The sequence below is a fragment of the Podarcis vaucheri genome (assembly GCF_965113315.1).
Source record: "Podarcis vaucheri genome assembly, chromosome: 5".
NCBI lineage: Eukaryota > Metazoa > Chordata > Lepidosauria > Squamata > Lacertidae > Podarcis > Podarcis vaucheri.
In genome coordinates this window covers 102,846,892-102,870,744 of record NC_138763.1, presented here as the reverse complement: position 1 = coordinate 102,870,744, position 23,853 = coordinate 102,846,892, and the positions used below count along the sequence as shown (strand labels likewise).

At 43.1% G+C, this 23,853-nt stretch overlaps 1 protein-coding gene across 4 annotated transcripts in view; it reads left to right on the top strand.

Annotated features, from left to right (window-relative positions):
• The first annotated feature begins 3,873 nt into the window (after window positions 1-3,873).
• Window positions 3,874-23,853, top strand: part of PHF21B (PHD finger protein 21B) — a 190,063-nt gene continuing 170,083 nt past the window's right edge. The window contains exons 1-2 of one of the 4 annotated variants that reach the window (XM_082223135.1): window positions 3,874-4,264; window positions 5,130-5,195. In XM_082223135.1, the coding sequence (XP_082079261.1) occupies window positions 4,211-4,264; window positions 5,130-5,195 (120 nt within the window). In that variant the 5' untranslated portion in view covers window positions 3,874-4,210. Of the gene's footprint in view, window positions 4,265-4,614; window positions 4,806-5,129; window positions 5,196-23,853 lie in introns of those variants that run through there. The other 3 variants (XM_082223137.1, XM_082223136.1, XM_082223138.1) reach the window with 3 other exon arrangements.

The window sequence follows — 23,853 nt, the reverse complement described above, 5'->3', positions numbered from 1 at the left end:
AAGTGTGTGAATTGCCAGAAATTTGGGGAAACACAGCATTCTTTTTCCTTACATCCAGGGGTGTACCTGGGGTCGGCCAGCTTGACCCCCACCAAGGGCAGAGGTCCATGGGGATGCAAAAATCATGCCTCTCGACATTGGCTTGGAGTGGCCTGCCTGTCCGCATGCTCGCCGGGCTGCTCCTCCACTGCTCTGGGCAGCTGGGTGAGGCCTGCAGGCTTCTGGGCAGCTGGGTGAGGCCTGCTCTGGGCCCCTCAGTGCAGCATCCTTGCCAAGGATACAAGAGATGAGGGGGCACCGATACAGTTCCTTGCCAAAGATTCAAGGGAGCCTAGGTTCACCTCTGTATATCCCACCTTTCTTAAGTCATAGAACCTAAGAAAGTGTATGTGTGGTTCTCTGGTGGTCATCCATCCAGACACTGCCCACACCCAGACCTCGTGTGCCTTCAGTCCGTACCCTTACACAGGTATGTGAGCCATATATGCAACATAAAAGAGAAGCATTTGTTTTCCAAAGGGACTGTGGCTTGTTAGAGCCTTAATCCAACATTTCAAGACTCGGTGTGTGTGCATTTGTACACATATTGCATTCTCTTTCCCTCACCACTAATTAAGTTATAAATGACTGGATCATTACTTATTTTTCAGGAAGGGATGATGGAACTAGCTCATGGTCAATTCCAGCAGGAAAGAAATATACAGTTTGTTCTATTTCTCTTGAAATCTGCACTATGCTTCTAACCGTTTTCTTGTCTTACATTGAATGCAGCACGATGACACCACTGTGGAGACTGGCCAATGCTGTTCCCTTCTCTCTTTTGCCTCTCTATGTCTTTCCAAAGCCTTTTTACCTGTGGACACAGCGACTTAGCAGAAATTCCAAGGAACTTCCCAAAAGAAAATGTACTAAAAATGGAAAAATGGAAACTAACAAAAGAGCAAGCACCCAGCATCCTGATTTATAGTGTAAACAGTTGTCCTAATTCACGGAACAATGTTGTTCTGCATTTGAAGGCAATCTTGCCCTTGGATGTGCCTGCATGGCTGCCTCTCATATCAAAGGGGCTTGTGAGTCCTCACCTGAGAGAAGATTTTGATAGCAGCTTAGAAGTTCATTCTAATCAGTATTCATGTGCATTTAGAAAGGAGTTTGCTGGAGGAGAAAAAGTTAGCAGCAAGATGAAAGGCTGGCAGGAATACTGGGATAGCTTAGCAGCACAATAGGAGCATATTACAGCACAATGAAAGGTATCCTTTGATTTGACAATGGAAGCATGGCTGATGGATTGCTAACAATGGGTTTGATCCTGCCAGATAAAGCATGTTTCCTGTCAGTGTCAGAGTGCCCTCAAATTCCACTGAAGTTCTGACCTGTGACCAGGAATGTTTGAACCTTGACAGGTGGCCTGCATAACCCAGCAGTGGCTCTGGCATTTTGAATCCTCCAGTCTGATGTGGAGAACTTGCTGAAAATATACCTTGAGGATTCTTGACTTTAAAAAAAGTATGCAGGACTTATATTTGAAGTCATTATTGAAGCAAACCAGGGTCAAAGACTGTTGGTGGTTCACCTATATCAGTGGTGGACTTTGGGCTTTAAAATTTCAGCAGCACTCTGTGCGATGCCAGAATTTGGTGCCCCTGCCTCTCGCCTTCCGTTCTAAGTCAGTGCTTTCTCAGCAAGGCACCCAGTGCAGGTGAACTGGTTGCGTCCCTAGTCTGTCACCTGCTATTAATGTATTTAAATATTTTTTTATGGTTGAACGTTGTTTTTAGCAATATGTTCCTCAAATTCTTTCTTTATTTTTTGCATCCCTTAGTATTAGTTTGCATTTCTTTTGCCAAACTTTGTGTTCCTTTCCATTCTGATTTAGACAAAACTTTCAGTTGCCTCTAATACTTTAGTTGACTCTGCTCACTAACCATGCAGATTAAATTTTATTCTGTATATTAGTAAAACTTCAAAATAGGTGTCTTTTTGAGATATTTAAGGAAATGTGAGATTTCCAAAAACAAAGTTATCACTCATTACTAGGAGGGCATTTTAATTATCTAAATTTCCTCGTTTCATTATGACTCACCAACCAAAACAGCTCCCACAAGGTGTCCTGTCCTTTTACCTGCCTATCTGGAAGTGCTGTATTCAGATATTAATGGTATTAATACTTAACATTTATAAAGCAGGTTCACAACACTTTGCGTTCATTTTCTCAATTCTGCAAGGTACACCAGTATTGGAGAGCCTGTGTGGTGTAGTGGTTAGAGTGGGAGACCAGGGTTCAAATCCCCGCTCAGCCACAAAGCTCAATGGGTGGCTTGGAGCAGTCACTCATTCTCAGCCTGACCTCACAGGGTTGTTGTCGCAAGGATAAAATAGGGAGGAAGAGGGAGCAGCTATGCCACCTGGAGCTCCTCGGAGGAAAGGTGAGATATGAATAAATAAATATTATTAAACTGGTAGACCACTATAAAAAGTGGGATACTTGCATAGGCGAGGTGAACAATTCTGGGTTGCTTCGGATGTTACTTTTTTCTATTTATCACTTAAAGAGGCTGCACATGAGTGCTCCATAACATCCAGAGAGTAAAACTTGTGGAATGAGAGGGAGGGAGAGAAAATCATCTGTTGAAAGTGCTCTGATGACCCCCCCCCTAGCTCTGAGCTGACGTTTTGCCGCAAATGTCAACACACTCCAGCTCTGAGCGCCAACACTGATAGTCTTGCTGCACTATTTGGATAGCTGCCTGCCTCTCTTGAAGGCCCCACTTAGAATCATAGAGTTGGAAGAGACCACAAGGGTCATCGAGTCCAACCCCCTGCCAAGCAGGAAACAAGGACTTGAAGCAGGGTCCCTGGCCGGCCCTGCCTCAGCCACATGGTCAAGGAAGGCAGGCGCTTGGCCTCCCACAGAATGGCCATGTAAAGAATGAAGGGAAAACATAGGTACATGGAAGGGGCAGGATCAAGAGATGGGCTGGGTGGGGAGGGGACAGAAGGGTTGACTGGCACAGGGCTATATTCCACCACATTTGCTGATTGGCAGCTGGCGATGGGAACTCCTCTTCCAGTGCTTCTCAAAGGGTGTGGCAGGAGAGGGTGGCAAGTGTGGGAAGATTCAAGGACAGTCAATATTACATTTTGGGACTGATTCGTGTTCTCACGTAGCTGCATCGTTTTATACTTCCAGGATGCCCCATGATCATGTTATAAAGTAGTTGCGGTCTATGTTTCAAATCAAGCACTGCCACGAGTTGTTTCTTTTTGCTTTCCAATTAGCAATTTAAAAATTGGTGTGGTGTGAGCCCTTTTTTCTTCTGATCCACTGCCCTGGTCCCACGAAAAGTCTTCCACGGGAGGCTGTGCGAGAGGGGGCCCGCCCCCATCCCAGAAGCTTGCTTCTCTCTCGGCGCCTGCCTGTCTGCGGGAGGGAAGGGGCTTCAGAGGCAGCCAGGAGCCCCGGGCTGGGCAAGAGAGGCAGGCCAGCCCAGCTGCTTCCCGGGCACCCCCCTTCACAGCTCTCTTTGGGCTGAGCATCCCCTCGGCGCCTCCCGGGGCCACGGGCTCTTCGCGACTCGGCGCTTCTCTCCATCCCTCCGTTGTTCTCGCTGGGACCACTACTGCTCCCGCGCATGCTCCGAGGGGAGGCTGCTTCCCTCTCGCCTCCTCCTCCTCCTCCCCCCGCCCTGCCTCGCTCCATCCGGGCAACTCCGCATTAGCATTGGCAGCCGTGGCACAACTTTTCCCGAGGCAAAGTGAAATCAAGGCGCGCACTCGGAGGAAATATAGTCCCTCCCGTTTGGAAGTCTCCTCGGCCCCCATTGGAGGGGCGGCGGCGCGGCGCGAGGCCATTCAGCGGGTCCTGGGCGGAGCAGGGGGCGGCCGAGGGGCCCATGGGGATAGCGGGCCGGGGGGGCGGCCGGGGGGCAGCCTCCCCCCCAGTTGGGCGGAAAGTGAGTGATTTGTCCGTGTCCCTCAGCAAAGAGGCAAAGAACTTGCTTCGCAGCCTGACTAGTTGTTTCTTTCGATTGTTGTTATCGCTTTTTGGCGGGGGGGCGCGTGGAAGCCCCTCGCTGGTGGCGGCTTCGCCTGGCGCGGCTGGCCTGCCGGGGCTTCTCCTGGCGCAGCGGGGCGGGTGAGGGGAGAGGAAAAGCCACCAAACTTCGCGGGGATTGGAAAGTGGGCGAAAAGTGCCTCGCAAGTTGGAAGGATGGAGCTGCGCCGCTTGCCCGAGGCGCTAAAAGTGGAAATCCAGTGTCACCAGGTAATGAGAGAGACGGAGGCTGCCGCCCGGGCTGGGGACCCGAAAGCAGCCAGCCCCGCGTGCTTCCCTCCTTGTCGCAGGGTCTCTCGAGCGGGGGGGGGGTCTCGGGGGCAGGAGAGTGGCGGGAGGGGGGAGAGGAGTCTCCCCGGGAGCCTCCCTCCGCTGCCCTTCACCGGGGGGACCACTTCACAAAAGTAGTTTCCCAGCTTGTTTGGCTGAGTTTTGGCATGTGTGTGTGTGTGTGTCTCTGTTGTCGCGATCCGGAGTTAACATTGCGGTTGGCACTTGTGTGTGTGTGTGTGTGTATGTGTGTTGGAGAGATTAGGACGAGACTTGAATATTTATGAGCTTTGCTGGAAACTGACTCGCTGTGTTTACTTGCCTCTTTGTTCCAGACCCCCACCCTCCCCCTTACACACACACACACACACACACACACACATTTTAAAAAATCCATTACACGTGAAACTCTTTCTAGTTCCTTCTTTTAAGGGGCATTTTTTAAAAGAAACTAGTTGCACAGATGAAGCAAGATCCACAGGTAAATGCAGATCTGTTGTGTGTGTGTGTGTATTGAGTGTGTGTGTTTTTAAAACCCATCCTCTTCAGTATTTTAGCTTTCTTGTGTTAAGTGCAGTTCTGCTGGGACAGCAGGATGAGAAAGTTTATCAGTAAGAGATCTCATTTTGAAGACCGGGCTGAGCTTTGTTACTTAAGGGGGTTATTCTGTTTCCACCCCCTTTCCTTATTGTGCATGCTTTCGGTTGGGCTTTTGCCCCCGAACAATTCCTAAGCGCAAGTTTCCTCTGAATTGGCTTTAGTTTACACTTGGTCTCTAATCTGCATTTTATTGCCATTTTTACAGAACGGTGATCTTAAGAAACAAATCCATGAGAGGCAATCGAGAATAGCTGCTCTTAATGAAAAACAAGTAAGAATGAATCGATTCAGTTATGTGTCTGTGGATGGGGTTTCGTCTTTCCTTTCTCTCTCTCTCTCTCTCTCTCTCTTTTACAAAGCACTTTCTAAACATTCTCAAAGAATCCGCGTTGGCCGGTGGAAAAAAAAACCCGCACCAGTGAATAAAACACTCATGTTTACTAAAGGGAGCCTAAAGTGAGAAAAGGTTTTAAAGATGAGGGATCCAGTTTTCTGTTGCCTTGCCAGACACTGTGTTTATATTAATACACAAAAAGAGATATGCTGTAGTTAGACGTTTTAAAACACACACACACACACCGAGGCGTCCATTTTGAGTTGGTCGACATGTTTTAGGAATATGGGAAATTATTTGGTCTTCTGCTTAGTTTGTTTTCACTTCCTTGCAACGTGCAAAAGCAGAGAGTTGAGAATAAGGGGACTGATCCCACTTTGAAAGCCTTGAGTGCTGGTTTTGATTGGAAAGCTGCTTTTGCTTCCATAGATACAGATATGTATATATATATATATATATATGTGTGTGTGTATATATTCTCCCCTCCCCCCCCCACTCCACACACTTGGCGTCTTCTTTCTTTGGCTTGATCTGACCTGCTGGCTTCGGAATCGAGTTCATGTATATACATTTACACACACACATACATAGCCCTGCACCCCTCCTGCATAGCTTTGTCTACTTAGGCAAATCTGAGGGGGGGGGTAAAGTGGGGGGAGGGAGAGAGAAGCGAGACACTATAGAAAGAGATGCCTTCGCCCACCTTCCTTCCAACAAACTTTCTTTTTTGTGCCTTTCTCTGTGAAGGTGTCTCTTATTTTGCAGCGGGCGACCCTGGTGTGCGTGGGGGCAATGACGGACCCCCGTCCTCCCCTCCATTCCCACCCACCTCCCCTCGCCCCTTTTCCAAGCTGAAAGAAAGTTGTCTCGCATTGTGAGTTGCTCTTCAGATCAGCTGATGGCGCGGGGCTGGGGATTTGCTGCCTTTCAGCACCACGAACAGATGCCACGGCGCGCTCAGCAGCTCCCCGCGCATCTCTGGAGCTTGAAAACGACACACACACCCCAACCACACACACAATACAAGGAGCCCCCTTCCCTGCCCCCCCCGCCCCGCTCGACTTTCGGTACTTCCAATGCACGAATCGGCTTAGAAATCTCGTCGCTGACCTGCCGGGTTGTCCTTTCCCTTCCCCCCGCCCCCCCATAAAAGCCAACTTTCGCCAGGCTCCCCTCCCCTCCCCCTTCCTCGCCTGCTCCTGCAGCTTTGCAAAAGCCCCTTTGGCGGAGAGAGCGAGAGCGCGCAACCTCCTTTCCCTTTTCCTTCGGCTGAATCGATCGCGATTCCTTCGGAATGCAGCAGTTCTTTCAGCACCAAAACTTGGAATAGCGCCTGGATCGTATTCCGCCCCCCCCCCCCCGGCCTAAAAACAGCCTTTCCAGCCTCTCAAGGAGTCTTCGCCATACGTACCCGGGGGGCGGGGAGAGGGGAGGGAGGAAGCCGGTGGTGGTGGTGGACGGAGAGCGGAAAGGAATATTTTCCCCCCCCCGCTCCATATATATAGTTGTGGTGGAAGTTAAAAAGTAAGCCGAGCCTATTTTTCCTCCTCGCCCGCTGAATGCGCGCCCGAGGCGACGCTGGCTGCCTATCTTATCTGCCTGTGCCTGGATGGGTGCGAGCATTTCCAGCGCCGCCCCTCCCTCCCTGTCCCGATTGATCGCAGCCCAGAATTTGTCAGCTCGCTCAGTTTGGTAGTGGAAGCTTCCATTTTGTGAGGAAGGGGTGTTGGTTTCTTCCTGACATGGAGAAAAGTCTGCAGAGTTTGAAGGCGGGGGGATGGGCCCCCATTCATGCTTAACATTACCATTTTGATTGCTTTGATGCCATTTTTTTTAGTGGGGGAGGGGACAGAATACCCGACTCAGCAGAGCACAAAGATGTTTAATCACTGTATGGAATCAAATCAGATAGTTTCTTTTCTTTGGGGGTGGGGGAAGGAAGCAGCACAGAAGCAGCAGCTTAGAGCAGTTAGTCCTTTTTTCTTGTTGGGTAAAACAGTGTGCTATATTGATTCTGCTACTACACTGAGTAGAGAATTTATTAAAGCAAGGTAACAGCCTCACACTGCCGAGAATACATTTGTTTATGTTTTCCTGTCTTTGAAAGGGAAATAGTCGGCGGTGGATGATTTTACTGCATTAAAGTGATTCTTCCTCTCTGCATTATAACAACTATTTCAAGGCTATTGAAATTTTTATGATGATAGTAATTGGTGAGCTGTTTATTATGTACCATGCTGGAATTTAGATAAGGCAAAGAGACATACTTGGAAAATTAGGGTTTGATGCAGCTGTTGGGTGCAGGATGACATTTCCAATCTCATGCAACACTTTGTGAACTAAATAGTCAACAATGCCTGTGTGATACACTAAAAGAACCCTGCCCCCCCTCCAAATTATGCAATGAGCTAACTAGTCCTTGGGTTCAACTGCTACTTACATTGAAAAGTGCAGATGCCATCGACAGGCTTCCTCTGCCTGCTTTATGCAGCAAGAACTTATACAATGGTATAAGACCAGATGCTGATGCAGTGTCTTCTTGCGCTGCACACTGTCACCTCTGGAGGCAGATAGGAAATCTCCCTTTGCACAGAGAGAAGAGTGATAGGAGTTTTAAAGCCTCAGCCTAAATACAGATCACAAAGTTGCTGGAGTCAGATTTTGATACAAGTAATATTATTTCTTCAAGGAAAAGGTCCAAAGCTCCCCCACCCCCCGTTTTTGCCTCACATGGAAGAGGACTGCTGCATGTGAGCTTGGATTTCATGTTTTAAATCAGACTCCCCATTCCAAAAGACACAGAGTTCACTGTGAAACATTTAAACAGACCTCTGGGAAGTAGAATTAGGAATGGTGGTTTTAACTGGTACAAGTTATTCATATTCCCGTCCATATCTTTCAGGTACCATTTTTGTTTTTACATTCTGCTAATGTGGAACTCATGAATGTGACTGGGTGAAAATGCTATGGAAATTCTGGCTGCAGTCCATAACTCCAGTGACTTTAACAGGGCTAATCTGGGATCAATGGGAATGAAGACTGCCCAACCCAGAGGCCCTATGTTTATACATATTTTGTGTTCATTTTTAATTGAAAGAGAAAATAGAATATGCGTAACCATACCAGCCACATATATTGGCCATGGCCATTGGGTTGGATTCAGGCTACCTTAGTTGCACTTAGATAAGAACATAAGAAGAGCTGTGATGGATCAGACCAAAGGCTCATCTATTCCAGGATCCTGTTATTACAGTGGCCAACCAGATGCTTTTGAGAAGCAGGACACCATCACAAAAACACTCCATAAACTTCCCATGTAGGAGGAACATACACCATTGCAACTCTTCCATAGTGTACAACTAGATGTCATTGCTGTTGTCATGCACCACCACTGCTGATAGACTCCTCTATGCCTAGTTGGACATAGTGTTACATTGAACTCAATTTGACTTCCCTGTGGGCAGACCCATTTGGCATTGCTGTGTTAGAGACCAACTCAAACTCTTAGTGGGCAGCAATGGGGCTTAGCAGTGTGGCCTCCACATTTGGAGTCCCACCACTCCCACTAGTCAGGGTAGAAAGTAGAGAACAGAAAAATCCTATTTATTTGCTGTGCCATGCTGGATTGTTGCCCCTGGGTGTATAGTGATGATAGGAGAAATCCTTCTCTGTTCTTTGTTCCATGCATCAGATTCTTATTGTGACTACCTGATTAATTTAATAGGCTTCATCTATTATTATTATTTTTTAAAAAATCAAGGTTTCCAAAAACAAATGCGAAGTGTTTTGAGGATATTACCAATTTAAAAAATGGATTTATATAGGATGCAACTTAGCTGGAGTAATTTAATTTAATTTCTCCTATAGACTTAAATACTTTCTGCAATATTTTCAAGGATGGATTGCAATCCCCCCCCCCAATGCATCTTGAATCAATACTTCATTTTGCGTTTTGTCCCCAAAGTCAAAGCCAGAGTGTGGGTTATGTTCACTGCAAACATTAGTATACCTGCACATTCTACCCCTCCCTCCAGAATGTTGATGAATTGTAATACTATTTGAGAATGGGTTTACGTCTTCTTTAACAAGATATGATGTGTGAAGACTCCATTAGTTGGTCCAATGCTTTTACACCTTGAATCCCCATAACCTACAGAACAGCTGTAACATTTTTATCTATACTGTCAAGGAACAAGCATGTATATGTAAATAAAAGTCCTTCACTGAAAAGCAGCATTGTCCTTTTAAATGCACATCTGAAGCACTCCACTGCATGTTTGCCTGGGCTTACTAGGCATCCCTTAACTCCTCTTGCTGCTTTTTTTTTTGAACTGCCTACTTAATAATTGCACAGTTAAACTCTAACCTGACATTAGTATTGACTCGTAAAGCAGATCTTGGAAATCAGCAGTGAGCATGTGGAAGACTTGCTGTGTTTTCATTGCTGATGAACCCTCGATTCAGAGAAGCCTGTCCTGAAGCACAGCAATAAAAATATGTCTTCCTGAGAGGCATTATGTATATGCCATTCACTTGGGCGCTGCTTCATTTCTTTGCTGTAATTTACTACCTACATAGAAATCAACATTAGTCTCTGACAGACTCTTCCAAGAGAGTGTTATTGCTGGTTTTGCCTTTTGAGGGTAGCATATCTGGAATTAAATTGTTGACTGTCATTTGGTGTTTATGATCTGACTGGAAGTAGGTTCTTGGGATGCATTGGACTTCTCGGAATTAAGGTGCTCTTCTTAAGCACTGGGAATGTGTAGGCAAATTATATCTTTGATGGAGCGTATTATATTATGTGTTCCAAGGGGTTGTTTTTGCTGGGCTTTTCAAATCAAAGGTAGCTAGGTGGTGTCTTGAAATGGCAGCACAGTTTACACATGTTTCAGCAGAAAGTAATGACTTTTGCTGGAGCTCAGTGATTCCTTTGGTTAGGCATGAAATAAAGTAGATAATATAAGTATCAATGAAAATAGAAGATGGAGCCATGATCCAGGGCTCTGTGTGTGTGCAGAGACTTCCTGTGATCTTCTATAAGGAGGAAAGTCTTCTATGTATACTGTAGAGTGGAACCACTCAGATCGTGACCAATACCTTACTTGCAAATAGAGGATGACCGAGAGAATGCATTTTATACATTTGCAGCTAAACATTTTCTTTGTTTTATATAGTTGTGACAAGATTTGGCACCTCATTGGGGAAAATAGTTGCCAAAATGGAAATCAAATCATTCAACTTTTGAAATTCCGCTAAGGATAACAATTTCCCCTTCTACAAACCCCTGAAGCAGATGAACTTCAGGCCATCCACTGCAGTGAAAGATATTTTGACCAGTTTTTGTTCCATAGAAACCTTGATGGCAGAAGAAAGATTGCTTTAAAAAACACCACACAGCAAACTGGAATTGTAGTTCTTCACTTGGAAGCGCTAGAGGTTGAGAAAAGTGAATGCAACATTTGTTGTAACTGCTTTAAAGAGTTCGCTTTGATATCTTAGCCACTTAAAACACCTGCTGTCAGAACAGTACAATTGATTTCAATTAACTTTGAATTTCTTCAATAAGATGACTCTTATAATAACTCCAGTAATCCCATGATGCCTCATTAGAGGAACTGACTATGATGATTATCTCTGTGATTTAGTAATGTTTTCCTTGCAATGTCTTTGTCTGTTCAGAAAAAGGAATTCTAGCAACAATGCTGTTTAGAATTTGTTCTTGTTTAATGCTTACAGATATTTGCTACCTGTTACATGTTGAGGACAGCTAATCTGCAGTGAGTCAAAATTGATTATTGAACAGCTGATGGTAGGATAGCATGAGCACTGAAAAAACTTCTTGTGTGTGCTGCGTTTTGTAGGGACCTAATCTTAGATCATGCACCATTTAGCAATTATTCTTTCAATATATTTTCAGGCCTACAGATAGCAAACCTTAATTTCCAGCTTAATTTTTTTGCATAGGACTCTGGCTAAATGAGTCAGTTAATGTGGCATTCATGAGCCACATTGGCATTCATGTTGCTTTATTTTGAACAATTTTCTTTTCTTACCAAACATTAGGTCCAGTATGGTGATCAATAAGGCTGTGTTTAAGGGACAGTCCTTTGTTTCAGGAGGTTATAGAAACCCAGAATAGGTGACCTTGCAACTCTAGGTGAAGAATAGTCCTGTTTCAATGGATCTTCCATTGGTTTAATAATTTGATTCACATAGAGCTTAATCCAAGAAAGAAAAGGGAAGGTCATATTGGTATTGTGGGCAAAGAAGAAATGGAGGAACAGGAAGTTCCAAGAAGTTGTATTTGATGATGTAGTTTTGTAAAAGAAAATTATATCCATGTATGAAGTAGCAAAAGGTGCCTGGGCATTTATTTCTTTGCAGCAGTACAACTGGGATCCAAAGAGCTCATGGACCCAAGAGTTTTGACTTGTCTAAAAAGAGTTGAGCATGTGGTAAAATGTTTCCCACTGAAGTCACGAAGATTTAAAGCATTATTTAGATAAGCTTTGGAGCAGGCAAGAATGTTTCATTGGCTCAATTATTGCTGTATCAGCCCTATGAGATAAGCCCCTCTTACTTCATAGAATAATAGAATTGTAGACTTGGAAAGGACCCCAAGAGTCATCTAGTCCAAGCCTCGCAGCTAAAGCATCCATGACAGATGGTCAGCTAACCTCTGCTCAAAAACCTCAATTAAGCTGAAACATAGTGACGTAGCCAAAGCCTCAGCTGAGACCATTGTGACCAACTCCAGCATTTTTTTTCCTTAACCCAAGTCCCGTTGAATGGTTGCCCTCAGTTGTGTTCCATCTTCTATGATACTCTGTCTCTAGAGTTTGGGATATGGTATCAATGCTATTGTCGATCTGTGCTGGCAGCTCCTTTATGATTGCACTAGTAGCAGGTGGGTATTGACTGATTTTGTTATATCTAATAAATGATGTGGCACTATCTCATTGTAAACGCCTTTTGGTCAGAGCTATCCCTCAGTTCAGAAATCTTAGTCCCATTGATTTCTGTGTGAGACTTAAGCAATTGTTTAAACAATTTCCCAGTGAGATTTAAATTCCTTTATCTTGGCTGGATTGCATACACAATGTTTAACTGAGAAAAAGAGTAGCAAGTTGTATGGCTCCATGGTGTCAAATAAGGATATTTTGTCTATAGATGATAAACTGATACCGTAGCCCTGTACTTTGGAGGAAGTTCCAAGAATTTACCTTCAAGAAATTATGCAGCCCATACTGCAACTTAAGATATGTATACGAAAGGAATCCAGTAGAAATGCAAATTGGGGTGTATATTTTAAATATATATATATATACACTAGGTAGTTATATTAACTTCAGTAAAAAATTAACACTTTAAAAAGTCTTTTTTGCTAAAAGTAGCACCATGATTAGAAATTACTTCTGTATAAAATATTCTTCCTTAAGCTTCCTTCCTTCCTCTCTCTCTCTTTCTTTCTTTCTTTCTTTCTTTCGTTCGTTCCTTTTGAATCAGCTACTTATTGTCATGTAGTAGCAATTTTTAGAGTGTCATATGAAATTGCTGATGGGGCTTAGTTCTAGCTACAACCTCTGCCTGCCAATAGTAAGCACCTATTGAAATCTAATATATGCTGTGCTTTCAACACAGCACACACAACCCCTTATGGTTAATATAACAAAGGAAACCCTGTATGAAATAATACATTTTAACCCTGGAAGAGCTAAACCTGAAACTCAAGGTTAGGATGGAAGAAAAAAAGGGCTTTCCTTGACAGAAAGTAAAACAGAAGAAGATCTGACTGAGATTGCTCTAAGGATATGAAACTCTCTAGTGGAAGCTTTGTGCCTCTGCAGGAATCATCTGCTGTGTTGATTTGAGTGTTTGAGAAATTGCTCTCCCCCACCCCCACCTCAGCTGAAATTGGCTCCAGGGATTTTAAATATAGCAGTTGTGGCTACAGAATGTTTGATGTAAAATTTGGCTGATTGCTTACATCTAATCAACAGGAGTATGTAATTGGGCTTGAAAGAGAAACTTTGAATCCCTGCTCAAGGATTTTCTTCCCAGAGCTCCTTACATTAACAGTGACTTATTCCCTCCATGAGAGATGCAATATTTTTATTTGTAATCTGGAAAGGATTTGCTTTTCCATTCAATAGTGGACCATAAAAATGGGTTACCAAAAGTTTTCCTTTTTAAAGGGAGGTGCATTGCATTTTGAGTCACAGAAGTCAAATGAGAACATTGATACCTTTCACATGCAGTGCAGCTTAAAGTGTATTTTCTGTAATTTCCACTTTCTGGAGCTCTTTGAATGAATAGAGATTGCTTAAAGATTTATTGGTGAGTTGAAGATTTTCTCTATAAAAAAGATGAGAAGGGATGACTGATTTAGAAATGCAAGTCAGGACTCCCTCCTTGTGTATAATTCTCCTGATCTCATTCAGGCAGAAAGGTAATATGCTCACATAAGTGAGTTTGAAAGGTATAATTAAAATATATATAATATTTACTAGTAACTGAAATACAAGAGAAACTGTTTTTAACATGGCAGGTGATTATAGATACCTCTTCAAGGGAAAATGACAGTTTTGTACAAATTCCTCTCCAATGAATGTTTCATTCTGTGGCCTGTATACATTATGCAAAATAGCCCATTTGTATTATTTCTCTTACTTTGTTATTTTTTCACAGACTTAAGGACTAGAAACCTTATTTTTGAAACAAAAAAAATCCAGGAAGCTGGATTCTGTACCTGTACCACACTCGGTGCCTTTTCTCTCTTTGAGCAGAATCACATCATGCACATAATTTTGTTTATAATTTCATATAGATTGAAGACCCCTAAAAGAAAACATTGCAATTAAATTGAAAAATGTATTTTAAAAAAAATGTAAATCCCTCTGGGAATGATGTTTCATTCCTCTCCCTATCCTCTCACTCAAATCAAACCTCTAAGGGTCTTGGGTGATTTCCAGTGAAAGTCATAGGCAGAGTAGACCCACAGAAATCAACAGACCTAAGACTGTGTTGATAAACTCAAAGCCTCCTTGACAACAAAACTTTGGTTCAAATGGCCTATAGCATTAATGCTTAAACATCTAGGACATTTTGTGGGTTGGTGATAAGTATGCAGAACTCAGTTCAAAGGGTGCAAGAGGGGAGGGGAGAATCTGTTAAGAAAAAGTATAAATAATCTTGACCCTCATGTTATTGTTTATGACTCGGTGGTTCCCAGTTGGTAGTCCGTGGACCCCAGAGGTGCCACGTAAACTACCCAGCGGGTCCATGGCACCATTCACATATCAATAGCTACCATAGAGATATCAAAAAATTTCAAAAGTAGGGGTTCATGCTTTGAAAAACAGGGTGGGTGTGTTTGCAGTATTTAGCTAATTGGGAGCCACTGAATGCAATATAATACAGTCTTTGGCATGAACTCTAGCACAGAACATTGATGCTGTTGCCAAACGTATCCATGGTGTTCCAGTTTACTGTAGCTAAGATATATATTTTGAAAAGGTATGGGCACAGTGTATAAAAGTAAGGTATTGGGGAAAATCTAAAGTAGAAGAATAAGTAGGAAAGAGGTGACTGCAGAGATGTATTTCTCTTTATTATTATTATTTTAAAAAGCATTGAACCTCTAATGTTTCTATTACTCTGCCACCTGCCAAACATCCATAACTCATATTCATGCACAAACCACACATACACTTACACACAGACAGAAAGAAAGAGAGATCATATGTGCACATGCCTTATTTACGTGGGTTTATTAACATTCTTTGCTGAGTAGGCTTGAATGAAGTGCAATCCTCATATAGATGATCTAATTATAATCATAAGGGACAGAACAAAATAAGCAGTCTTTAAAGGGAAAAGAGTCTGGCAGCTTTGTTTAAAGTGTCCTTTAATGAACTTCTTTAGTAGCTCGTATCTTAGCAACACATTTTATTACATACCAGTGCGGGAGAAGCAGTTTGCAGATGGAGTTGCACACAGTAATTTATTTTCTCCCTTTTCACCACCCCCACTTCTACTTTCTTCTCTGTGGTGACTCAACTGGAATATGCAGACTAGCTGCTTCCTAGCACTGATAGCTCACTCAACCCCCCTGATTGGTTCATTTGTATGTGCTCTGCCTTGTTAGTTGATGAAAACGGCATTTACTATCTTAGAGACTGTGCTTTGCTTGCTATGTTAGGAGGAGCAGAGGCAGGGCTGAGGATTCTGAATGGGGACCGGGTTTAAAATGAACAGGCTTGCTTGCATTCATCTTTCATCTCAACACCCTCCCCCCACCTTTCCTTCTTCCCGGCATCGGCTTATATTCACGGGGCACATCAGTTTCTGGGTTCCTTGATTATTTATTATCAACTCCTAGTGGGTTTATTTTAATCCCTTTCTTCTGCGCTAAAACTGATTTGAATACAACATCTGGGACATTTATAATCCCTTTCTCCTTTTACTGCAAGCACCCTATGATTTAAAATGTAAACGTATCTTCCAGTTGTAGATTCTGCTTTGTGTGTGGGTGTGCACATTTGTAAAACTGACACTTTTCAGCTCTTTTGAAACACAGTTGATTTGGAAGCATTTATGGTTCAGGAGCCTTACCTTCAGAGCGTCAAATCAAGCAGTCAACTCCATGATTTCCCTGGCACTAATCAAGTAGCAAAACGTTACTCAGCATGATTAAGGTTGGCCAAACCTTGTCTTCAGAGAGCTTTTGTTCAAAAATGAAAAGAGGAGAAAGGCATTTGATTGAATCAGACTAATGTGGAACATGAACGCTGGGTCATATTTCCCCCTGTACTCAGTAATATTCGGAACTGACACAGGAGTAGCAATGATCAGACTGTCACCCTGGCAGAGGAGATGGGGGAGGGGAAATTACACCAAAGTGACCTCCCCTTTTGAAGGGCACATAGGCTAGTACACAAAACATTCGATTTAGCTTTCCCTGTATACATCAGACACAGCAAACAAGGCAAGAGAGGTGCAAAAGTTATCAAGTGCATTTGTGCTCAGTTTGAGCAATGGCAAATTGCTCAGTGTCTTCCCTTAGCATTTGATTATAGGCAAATAACTTTAGGTTTCCATGAAAACGCATGTGTGAGCTGGGAACCTTGATTTAGACATATAGCTTTATGTTGAAACAAAATGTTAGATATACATTTTGATCCTGGTTGTCTTTGCTTGATGGTTTATGTGATCATTTTCTCTCTCCCAAACCTCTGTGCATGTGAGAGAACCCAGTTGGCTGATTTAGAATGGGGGAGAGAAACCACTCATTTCAGCCACAAAATACAGGCGTTTCACTAAACGCAGTTCCGTTTCTTTCTCAGCCCCTGGGATTCTGCTTCGATAGTTGAACCTCAGTAGTGGGATGTCCTTTGAAGCTCAAAGCGATTAAGTTGCCATGTGATTAACTTATTCTTCTCTTTTACAATTCATTCCCTTGTTTTATTAACTTACAGTTGGATTGCCAAAATAATTTAAGCTGTAGAATGCATCAAGATCTTGCCCAAGTGCCAGAATTAGTAGCGACAACCTGAACGGTTGAAAAGCAAAGCCATCATGAAGTTTACGGCCTGGCTAGCAAAAAGGCAGTTAGCTTTAAAAAGATGGGCCATCACACAGCCGTGTCTACAAATAAAGGTGGTGTAGACTGGTGTGTTGGTTAGTAACCATTTAAACCATTAAAAATATACTGCAGAGTAAGGCCTGAGTGCACTCCTCGTCAGAAACAGCTGGAACACCTTTTTATTTCATTTTTACCCCATACCTTCCTCCAGTGAGCTCAGATCAATGTACATAATCTCCACATCATTTAACCCAGGCTTCCTCAAACTCAGCCCTCCAGATGTTTTGAGACTACAATTCCTATCATCCCTGACCACTGGTCCTGCTAGCTAGGGATCATGTGTGTTGTAGGCCAAAAACATCTGGAGAGTCGAGTTTGAGGAAGCCTGATTTAGCCTTACAGCAACCCTGTAAAGCATGTTAGACTAAAAGATAGTGACCGGACACAAGTTTACTAAAGTAAGCTTTGTGGCTAAGGAGGAATTTAAACTCAATTGAAGCAAAGCACACTGTGAACAAGGTTCACAAACTTTCTGGTTAGCACAATCTGTAGCTTTGTTTGCTATGAGGTATAAGAAGAAACTACAACAAATGCTTTTAAGTCACAGCTTTATTCATTTAAATCTTGAATACAATATAGCCAAGATGAGGAACCTTGCTGTGATCTTGCCCTTCCAATGAAATCTGTCCTGTCCGTCCCCTCCAGCCCCCAATTTATCAAAATCTTGCTGCAACTTTGAAAGAAGCAAATAGAAACTTGGGCAGCCTATTTCAGCAAAGGCTAAATTTACATTGTATTTCTGATCCTAAAGAATACATGGAAGGGACATTGTTTCCAGAAGCACAACTACGCATAGAGCTCTCTAAGAATTAAATGGAGTTGAAGCTAATAAGCATCTACTTTGTTGGGATGGAGGATGGTTCTTAAAGGAGGTTCCAGTCCTGGATGAAGCACAGACTCATTTATTAACAATGAGAGCAGGAACAATGGGAAGCTAAGTGCAGTCTGCATGAATAATATAACCAAGGCTGGTGAAAAGCGGACAATTTTAGTATGCCAAACTGAGTGTAGGAGTGCAGCATTTCACTTTTTTAGAGACACTCAGGATTCATCTCCCCACCATGCTTTCCCACGCGTAGGGAGAGACATGCTTAATCACAATGGATCATCAATTGAAGGTGTGAGCAACAGCAGCGTAAGGCTGCAACGGAGCACGAAAAGTTCTGAGATGAAGATGCTATCCTGTGTGCTGGGGATTTTTCTTTTTTAAAAGAGGGAACATGAAATCTGAATAGTGGGCATGCACAAGTTCTCATTGCATCTTAATATGTAAAGGAATGCATGTGTAATATTAAGGCTTGTTCCTCTTTGCATCCCTGTACACTGTACACTCCCCAGCCACTCTGACTGGGGAGAAAATGAAGGAAGAAAGATTGTGATGCCTGAAACAGGTTCAATGATGGAGGAAAGTAAAAGGGGAAAATGAGCTACTCCTAGCCAAGCTTAGTTAGTGTAGCAGTAGCATAGTGGTGCAGATCAGGAGCATCCCAGTTCTCACTCCTTTTGCTCCAAAAATTCTGTACATGGTTTTCAATAAGGGAATCTCTCTCATCCTTAGGCCTCCTTTCCCCATATGGGCTAGTGCTCTTATAGCTATCCTACAGGGTTGCTGTAAGGATTCCGCCAAGATTACATAGGTGAAGTACACAGATATAAGAATAATTATTAGTTTATTGAACTACGTAGCTTAACAGAATTTGCCAGGCTCTGTAAATGGGAAAGTAAGATAATGCATCCTACAGCTGGAATGATGTTTCATGCAATCATAGATATGCAGAGCTGGAAACAGGCAGCTAAATACTGTACTGTGGTCATAGTTTCTTATTTTTTTTAAAAAAAAACCCCCATCATTTTCATGTAGTTTTCTTTCAATGTACAACAAGCTGTAAATTTTAAATCCTCTTTCCACAACTTCTCCCATAAATTAAAAGATATATCATAACCCACATCTTTTGCCCAGTGTATCTACAGCTTTAACTTCTTCCTCTTTAGTGTCCCAGTCTAACAGCAGCTTATAAATGTTCGATAATAATTTCTCATTATTCTCCAATAATTCTTTTTTCAAACCTTGAAAATTCTTTCCCCAAACCTACTCCTTTATCACTCCTAAATATGTCATTTAATTGGTGATATTATAACCAATCTGTTAATAGGTGTCTTATCTCTTGAATTTTTTTCAATTTCAATTGGTTTTCCATCTCGGGTTACAGCTCTCTGTAAGTTGCGCACTTGCCTTTATATTAGTTTTTTTAAAACAGATATTGCTTCCAGTGGGGCATTTAGGTGTCAAATTTGACAAGTCATGAAAAATTTAAATTTGGCATTCAGTAGGAAGAATTTTGGTATGTAGGTGATGATTTCTGAATGAGGCAATAACAGGAAAATTATCCACTCACTTTTCAGGTGACTTCTTGTTTCTCTTTTTCCCAGATCAATTCTACAGAAATTGGATTGTTCATGCTAATTTTAGTATCGTGTGAAACCCCCAGGGACGCGGACTTATAAAAAATATTGGGGGGGCCGGGAAAGCTCGTGAAATGCAAATAAGCTCATGAATATGCAAATAAGCTCATGAATATGCAAATAAAGTGGCGCCGCCCCCTCGTGAGCGAATAGGGGAGAGCGTGCTGCTGCCTATTTATCAGCTCCGGAACAGCTGATATGCGGGAAACATGGGGCTAGAGGCAGGAGCCCCCGCCCCCGGGGATTCCCTAATCTCGCGGGGGACGGCCGGGGCTCTCCGGCTAGGGCGCGGGCTGGCTGGCTGGCGAGGGAGCAGGTGGGGAGGAGGCAGGGGACGGCGGCGGCGCCCGAGATTATTGGGGGGGCTGAGCCCCCCCAAAAATTTTTTTGAGGGGGCTCAAGCCCCCTCAAGCCCCATGGAGTCGGCGCCTATGGAAACCCCTACATTTCACTTCTCCATTTCCAGCACTCTGCTCCGAAGCTGCCCCAAATGTCCTGCTTTTCAGAATGACTCTTCCATTCTTTTCCATTTGAAGCTGCTCCTCTCTTGTTACATTGCTGCTTAAAACACACCTTTTCCACGAAGCCCTTCGCCAAAGGTAGATTCTTCCCCTCTTTATCCCTGCCCCTTCCCTCTCCTCCCTCTATGACCTTCTCTGAGTCACATTCTAGATTGCAATTCATTAGGCCAGGGACCAATCTTTTTTTGTCATTACTGTATTCCATACAGTACCAGACACATTAATGATGATAAAAACAATGGCTGATGAATGAAAAAAAAAAAAACATATGCAATTCAAACTGTGCAGACCATCAGATGTATTTTTCTTTCTTTGCATTTTACTGTTCCTCCAGAAGTCTCAGAGTGGCTTACATCTGACTCCAAGTGGTCTCCGAACTAGGCAGGAGTCAGGTGCTTACTTTTAGGAGCTCCAGTAATGAGAGCTCCAAGCTTGAGGTCTGGCCTTTATTAGCATTTTCAGATTGTTTTGCAAGTTACAAGATTTGTGGGTACCCTGTATGTACCTGTGGTGCATCCCTGTAGTGTTAGATACGAGCTTTGATCCCTTATTACCTATGCATATTGTCCTCCATACAGCATGTATGTAAGTTTAAAAGGCAAATATTGCCTCATACATTATGGTGTGTCTGCAGTAATGCTCCCTCACCCCAAATTGTGCCATGTCACCCTGAGGAAGAGAATAGACTCTTCAGAAACTGAAAACGTGTTGAATGGTCCTGTTATTGCTCCATGCTCATTCTCAAGTTCATCCCCATAGTCTAGTGATGTCAAAATGTCACAGGGCTGGCCCTTAATGCAGAACACAGAGCGACCTGACTGATGTAGGTCTGGCCAAACTAAAATGCCGAGCAGAGATGTTGACCCTGCTCATGGAGTCAAAGCTTTAAGACTTAATTTGAGCCAGAGTTCACTAAAGTCTAGGGTCTTCGTTGCAGTACCATTGCTCAGTCCTAGAAAACATGAAATAATAATAATAATAAAACTTAGAGTCACCTTAAGCATGTGCAGAATACCTTTCCATCTGCATCACGTACCTGCTTCTATGGAAACATAAGATACCCCAGATAGGGTGTAACACAAATGCTTGAATAAATAAACTTTAGACCGCCTCACAGCCTTGGCTCTTGGGCAGTCTGTCAGACACCACATATCTAGGACAATGGCTTTCAGAGAATATGAATTCAAAGAAGGCACATTTCTCATTTTTTTAAAAAAGAGAAATAACTTGTAGAGCTTCATAGTGCTTCGTCACACAATCCCAAAGCAGAGATTGATGGCCTTTGCTCTAGGATTCACCGTCTTTTCATTAATTTTAATGTAGAGGTACTCCAGGCAACTCCAGCTACACCAGAAATACAAATTATCTGGAGTAGAGTTTTAGAGCAGTTCTAACAAGTAGCTTAGTTACAGTCAAAATGCACTTAGTTTTTCTTTTTTTAATTATTAGCTGTACAAGGCAGAGCTAGGGTCTGAGCTCTTGAATACACATCCATTTTTATGGTAATCTGGTGCAGATGGGAACAAATACCGTATTTTGCGCCCCATAGGATGCACCGGCCCATAGGACGCACCTAGTTTTTTTTTGGGGGGGGGAAATAAAGAAAAAAAATTTTATTTCCCCCCCCCCAGGTGCGGGGCTGGAAGAACAAGGTCGGGGAACAGCGGGAAGGCGCGCTCCGCCTCACCGCTGTCCCCGAGCTCGTGGGGCTGGCAATGGGGAGAAGTGCGCTGAGCCCGGGACTGGAGGCAGCTCTGCGCAACCCTCGGAGCCGGTCTCCCGAGGGTTGCGCAGAACTTCCTGAAGCCTGGAGAGCGAGAGGGGTCCGTTCGCACCGACCCCTCTCGCTCTCCAGGCTTCAGCGAAAGCCTGCATTCGCCCCATAAGACGCAGGCACATTTCCCCTTCATTTTTGGAGGGGAAAAAGTGCGTCCTATAGGGCGAAAAATACGGTATCCTGGTGGACACCCTGACAGCCCTCTGGCAACACCCAAGGGTGCCTACGGGCACTGTATTGACAATCCTGGCCTAATGAGATTTTCCAAAGCTTTAATACATATTTGATTACCGCCATCTTCCCCATATGAACTTTCTCTCCATGGGGGGGGGGGGGCTGGCTCACTGAGGAAGGGGGTACCAGGAGGTTTAAAACAAACAAAACAGTTTATGGGGTAAGAAGTGAAAAACTCACGTGGCGCTTGTTTTTTCAAAAATCCATTTTAATCTTGTATAACAATGGCACCCGTAGGAAAACAAGGATTTAGAAACAGAGTAAGAGCACATTACAATGCAAGCTTTGTAGGGAGAGTGGTGCTTAGAACAATATGCATAATTTTATTGTGGAAGTCTGGAAGTCCATAAGATTGAGTCCTTAACTTGATAAAATATTTAGTGCATAATAGTTGTTTTGTAAGCTTTTTAAAATGTTTGATTAAACATGCCAGAAAGCTTTTTGAATGGCAAGTTCACTTTTTCAGCATTAAGCACCCAATCCTGCTCTGCCCATTGTAATAACTGCAGAATAAACAAACTCTTTACTCCTTACTTCAGGGGAAGAAATGTGCTTCTTTATTGCTGGCTGGGTAGAGAACATAACTGAAACTGAAAAGCAGAGGTCAGAAAGGACCAAGGGATGGAGTCTAGCCCATAATACAAAGTTCCAATACTTAACTTTTCAAGGATGGTGTTATTGTTCCCCCCAAAAGGATTGCTTAGATCATTATAGGATGAATGTGATCATAAAAACTCCACCCTTAGTCAGGGAAAGTGAACATTAAATGGTCTGTCATGTCACAAATGTAAAAGACAAAATTGGGGGGGGGGAAATGGGGAGGGGAGTTCACCTGTTTTGCCCACCCTGGCTACAGGGCTGTCTTATGCTAAACATTTCTAATATATTGCTTAAAATATATCCGTTAAAATATTATAATTAACTCCATCCTATATTAAATGTTTTTAAAACTATATATAGCTCAGTACTAGGCAAAATCCTTACTACATATATTTATAAGAACAGAGAAGATTTGTGGCAAAATTTTGTGGTACTGAAAGTGTGGGGTAAGTTATTAAGAATAGCAGATGTACTGGTCTATTGGCCCATGGCACTGTCAAATCAACACTAAATGCTGGCCAGTTTTTCTGCTGTTCTTCTGTGCTGCTATGGGTTTGGAGTATACACAGCCTTTGCCATGCCTAGACCTCAAGTGAACTCAGGAAAATGTCAGGAATAGGACCAGTGTCAGCAACCAGAAAGGCAAAACATTAGCATTTCTGGGCATCCTTCAAAACAGGCCAGATTTTATATTTTAGAAGCATGGCAGATGCCTTTTTAATTCCAAGCAATGGGGAGCACATATTGACTGCTCCAAGCAAAGTCTGAGAAAAATTAGTTACGCCTGTTGAGAAGCAACATGGAAGGAGAAAATTCATATTTTTACAATAAGAATTTTGCCCTCTTGCATTAATTGTCCCATGGTTCTGCAGTCACTGTTGATGTAAGTTATAGATTACTGGATCATTGCTGAATAGTGGAGTATTTTTGTTTGTTTGCTGGCTGGCTTGCTTATTTGATTTCAGTGAAATACAAATGCACCCCCCATGCACTAGTTTTGAAATAGCCAATTTGTCTAAAACAAGGGCCAACTTGGTGATGTATAATGAGCTGGAGGGCTGCAGCTAATTTGCTTGTTTTATGCTTGCATAGTTTTCATGGATATGCTTTTCACCAGGCTGTGGCAGAGGGACGTGTTGTGTTTCATCTGTGATGCCACATGGACCCTGGGCTTTTGTGTTGGTGCTTTTTGTGGTGGTGCATTGTAAAGGAACTGCTTGTCACAATGTTATCTGTTTTGGTAGTACATCGTCAACTGCATGCTGCAAGAGAACAATTTATATTATGTGAGGAGTTAATTCAATAATTAAAGGAGGACTATGGTTCTACTCCACAAAAGGCAAGGGAGGCACA